A 5,000-nucleotide genomic window follows, 5' to 3' on the forward strand; every position below is an offset into this window, starting at 1 on the left:
AAAATTTTTTTTACTATAACTCTTTCTCAATCTTCCATCAACTCCAGGTATATCATTTATATACTCGATCAATCGATACTCGATAATGATATGTATAATAAAAGTATTTTATTCACTTACAAATAATACAAATATATTTATTTGTTTATCGATTTAACAAATATTCGTATAAACAAAAAAAAGAAATGTATTCTATATCAAATGATCGATTATAAAAATGTGTATGTACGATGATTGATTATGTACGATTTATATCTGTATATTTGCATATTTATGATTATTAATTTTATCATGAATTTATAAAGAAGCAGAGATATAATTAAATACTAGGGATATTATTAATATATTATTTTGATTATTATTATTTTATTTATTTCTTTTTTTTTTTATTATTATTATTATATACAATTTTTTATTATTACATACATACATATAATACAATACGTACGTATATATATATATATATATAATAACAATCGAAGGTCTTGCTTGAAGTGGAAAAAAAACAGCTGTAATTCTCTCAATTAGAGATCGTGTTTTAGAAAGAGTACGATGATAAAAACGAAAGAGAGATCAATGAAACGTTGATCTTCATACGGATGATTAAATTTTTCACGATATGAATAATAATAAGTCAAGTGGACGGAATAGTAGGATAATGTAAAAGGGATTGTAATATCGATAAGTTATTCTTTTCTTTTCGTGTACTCGATATATACATATAAACGTGTATACGCGCGCGCGCGTGTGTGTGTGTGTGTGTGTGTGTGTGTGTGTGTGTGTACGTATACATACATACTATTGGACTTTGGTCGGTTCTCGATTTAAGTAGGGTTCTTTAACAACGTGGAATCGATTGAATACTGAATTTGTTGGCCTTCAATTCGATAAGTACGAATATCGAATTTCTCCCTTTCCTTCCTTTACGTTAATGGAAAAAGAAGAAGTAGAAAAGAAGAAGCAAGAGGAAAAGGGGAAGGAGGAAAAGAGGGAAGAAAGAGAGTTTCTCTTCGTGTACATTTGTAAATACGAAGGTACAAAGAGTCTGACGGAAAAATACTCTCTCTCTTTCTGTCTTTCTGTTTCTCTTTGTGCCTCTCTCTCTCTCTCTCTCTCTCTCTCTCTCTCTCTCTTTCTCTCTCATGGTTGGTGGCTTCTTTCGTTGAGGTTGAAGAAGATGCAAATTTCGAGATAAACGATTCGTTCTGTGTCGAAAGAGGAACAGAGAGATGAGGAATAAAAGTATATGTAGTATTCCGTCTATCTTTCTCTCTGTACTACTTTCTCTTTCTCTCTTTCTTTCTCTATTATTCTGTCTATTACTTCCTCTATTACTCTCTTTTTACTTTCTTGCCAAGTTATCATCGTTAAAGAGAAAAGTCATTTGTAAGGCTAAAAGAGAATTAGAGATCTAGAAAAATTCACCATTTTCTTTTAAAAGTAGAAAAGAGAGAGAGAGAGAGAGAGAGAGAGAGAGAGAGAGGCAGGGGGGAGGGGAAGGAGAGGAAAGAAAAAATTAGTAAAGTCGAGACACGTAGGACCTGTCTTCTTCCTCTATGAAGGGGGAACGATCCTTCAGGACACGTCCGTTCACAATCCTTTCTCGAGCCACACACGTAGTGGCTCGTGCCTTAAATTCTCTCTTTCTTGGTCGTCCTCTTTCTCTCTCTTTTTCTCTTTCTTTCTCTCTGCACACTTTTACGGTGTTGTATACCGTGGGATGCAACCGTTGCGTTTTATAAATAGCTTAGGGGAGGAGGAACGGGTTCGGGGTTTCTAGCAGTTAACAAACGGTAAAACTAACACTGACTCCTACAATAACATTTCGCTCCGGTCACGTGTTTTCCGCGGCTCGACTATTATAAGATCCGTGACTGCTTCTCGAGTTCTTCTCCTCACTCCTCTTCCGTGTACCCTTTGCCCTCTGCACTTTTTATTTCTCTCTTTCTGTTTTTTTTTTTTTTTTTTTTCACTTTTTCTTGCCTTCCTCCCGACGCCTCCTCCCTCTCTTTCTTTCTCTTTTTTTTTTTCATCTCATGGTAAATCCCTTATAGTACGATGCGTGCCAATCGTGTTTGGTCCACGTTAGTATATACGAAGCACAACACTGGATCTAGCTTGGCGATCTATGGTTGGACATTGATTTATGTACGGGGCCACCTGAACACGGTATGCTCCGATCGTTAAGGTCACGAACAACGGCATCTATCATCGGTATCTTAATAGCTTAGAGATTAGATATGATACTCTAAGAGTAAAATTGATCGAATCCTTCTTCGAGCTCCTTCTGGTTTAAAATTTCGAAATAATAATATATCTTGAATAATTTTCGTTATTAGTTATATCATCGTATATTAACGTTTATGATGAGGATTTTAAATGATCATGCTTTTTTATAAGCTCGCACAAAATGTTCGACGAATATATGATATATTCATTTCTATGATCGCAAAATCGCGTTTGTATCGTCGAACAGTGAGAATCTTTGTATTTCATTGGTGAATAAGATATTGAATGTTCCCGATATCAAATCAAACGAATCTATTTAATTCGTTTTCCCTCGGTGGTTGGATTATCTTTTTCTTTTTTCCTTTTTTCTTTTCTGTTTTTTTTTCCCCGTTTAAAAATTCAATAATAATATCTTTGTTTCAGGCAGGAGTGATGCGATCAACGCGGGAATGAATCGAAGGTCGAAACCAATGAGACCACTTCGACGGACGAAGTTGTTACCAAGCCGGACAATGACGCTACTCTTATCGATATTGCTAATGGCGTTTACGCTACCAGTCGCACGTTTAGAATCAGCGATTGGTTCGGTGAGCAACGGCGGGGTTTCGTTATCGAGCGGTGGTTCGTCGTCCTCGTCATCGGCAATATCTTCTTCGTCATCGTCCTCGTCCTCGTCGTCATCGTCGATCGGGGTAGTTTCCGGTGGGAGTTCAGTATCCGGAGGTATACCTGGCGGTGCTGGGAACAGCGTGATCGGTGGAAGTGGGAGTGGTGGAAATAGCGGTGGTGGTGTTGGTGGTGTTGGTGGTGGTGGAGGTGGAGGTGGTGGTGGTGGTGGGGGTGGGGGTGGTAGTCATTCCGGACTTGGAAGTAGTAATAGCGGAAGTTCGGGGAACGGAAATGGCCGATGCGAAGAGATCACGATACCGATGTGCCGTGGTATTGGTTACAATTTAACGGCCATGCCAAACGAATTGAATCACGATACTCAAGACGAGGCTGGTTTGGAGGTTCATCAATTTTGGCCTTTAGTCGAGATCAAATGTTCTCCAGATTTAAAGTTCTTCCTTTGCTCGATGTATACGCCAATATGCTTGCCCGAGTATACTAAACCTCTGCCAGCTTGCAAAAGCGTTTGTGAAAGGGCTCGTGCCGGTTGCGCGCCCCTTATGCAACAGTACGGTTTTTCTTGGCCGGAAAGAATGGCCTGCGAGAGGTTACCGAATTATGGCGATCCAGAGAATCTTTGTATGGATCAAAATAATCGTACGAGCAACGGTGGCGGATCGGGAAGCGGTGGTAACGGTGGTGGCTCGGCGAGCAATGCACCGATGCAACCAGTAGCTACGCCAACTAGACCAACAAGACCGTCCAAGACCATGCAGCCGGCTCGTTGCAAGCCAGGAAAAAATCAAAAAAACTGCCAGCACCCCCCGGGGGAAAGGGCGAGGGATTGCTCGTGCAGATGCAGGGCACCTCTCGTGCCTCTGGGGGTGGGAACAACGGGCACGGTGATACCCGGCCAGATAAGCGGAAGCAACAGCGGGGGAGCTGGACTGGCCGGCATGGCCGTAAGTGGAGTCATTCCGGCGCCACCGCAGGCGGACAACGTTCGGAACATCATTCAGGAAATTGCAGGGGTACGGGATTGCGCCCTGCCGTGTCACGGGGCGTTTCTCACCCCCGAAGAGCGAGGGTTCGCGGCCGTTTGGCTGTGCCTGTGGAGCGGCCTATGCGCCGCAAGCACTCTCACGACCGTCACCACGTTTCTGATCGACACCCAGCGCTTCAAGTATCCTGAGAGACCGATAGTCTTCCTCTCGGCGTGTTACTTCGTCGTGTCCCTCGGTTATCTCTCGAAGAACGTGATAGGACACGAAGAGATAGCCTGCGACGGGCCAGCGCTGAGATCGGGAGCACAGGGACCGGGAGCTTGCGTGACGGTCTTTCTGATGATCTATTTCTTCGGCATGGCATCCTCAGTTTGGTGGGTCATACTGGCATTCACGTGGTTCCTCGCGGCCGGTCTGAAATGGGGAAACGAAGCAATAGCCTCTTACTCCCAGTACTTTCATCTGGCAGCGTGGCTAGCGCCTACGGTACAAACGGTCTGGGCTTACATGGCAGGAGGAGTAGCGGGGGATCCGGTAGCCGGAGTATGCACGGTAGCTCCGGAAGGCGTGAGCACGTTCATTCTAGCGCCGCTCTTCGTTTACCTCTTACTGGGAACGAGCTTCCTCTTGGCCGGTTTCGTCAGTCTATTCAGAATTCGTTCGGTTATAAAACGACAGCCAGGAGCGAAAGCGGACAAGTTGGAGAAACTTATGATACGAATAGGCGTGTTCAGCGTTCTGTATACACTTCCAGCCGGCGCGGTTCTAACCTGTCACATCTACGAGTCCGTATTACGCGACGAGTGGCTGAGCTCCCTGGCCTGTCCATGTCGGTCTCGAGCAAGGCCCCTATACTCCGTCCTCATGCTAAAGTACTTCATGGCCCTCGCGGTCGGCATAACGTCGGGCGTTTGGATCTGGAGCGGCAAAACCCTCGACAGTTGGCGGCGTCTATGGAGGCGTCTCTTCGGAGGCGGGAGTGGCGCAGGCGTTCACGGAGGCGGTGGCGCCGGTATGGTAGCCGGCGTGACAGGCGTCAGCGGAGGAATAGGAAGCGCCAGCATGAAGGGCGTCGTAGGTCGTGTCGCCATGCCGTATCCAGCGGCACCGGGACCTGGTAGCGCACTTTTACCACCAGGTAGCGTGGCTAGCGCGTCT

At 44.6% G+C, this 5,000-nt stretch overlaps 1 protein-coding gene across 7 annotated transcripts in view; it reads left to right on the top strand.

Annotated features, from left to right (window-relative positions):
• Window positions 1–5,000, top strand: part of fz2 (frizzled 2) — a 126,949-nt gene that overhangs the window by 118,708 nt on the left and 3,241 nt on the right. For 6 of the 7 annotated variants that reach the window (XM_035872918.2, XM_035872919.2, XM_085661542.1 and 3 more), the window contains one exon: window positions 2,653–5,000. This exon is cut by the window's right edge and continues 3,241 nt beyond it. In XM_035872918.2, the coding sequence (XP_035728811.1) occupies window positions 2,653–5,000 (2,348 nt within the window). Of the gene's footprint in view, window positions 1–2,070; window positions 2,170–2,652 lie in introns of those variants that run through there. The other variant, XM_035872922.2, reaches the window with a different exon arrangement.

Source organism: Vespa mandarinia, chromosome 15 (assembly GCF_050613455.1).
Source record: "Vespa mandarinia isolate Hongniang chromosome 15, ASM5061345v1, whole genome shotgun sequence".
Taxonomy (NCBI): Eukaryota; Metazoa; Arthropoda; class Insecta; order Hymenoptera; family Vespidae; genus Vespa; species Vespa mandarinia.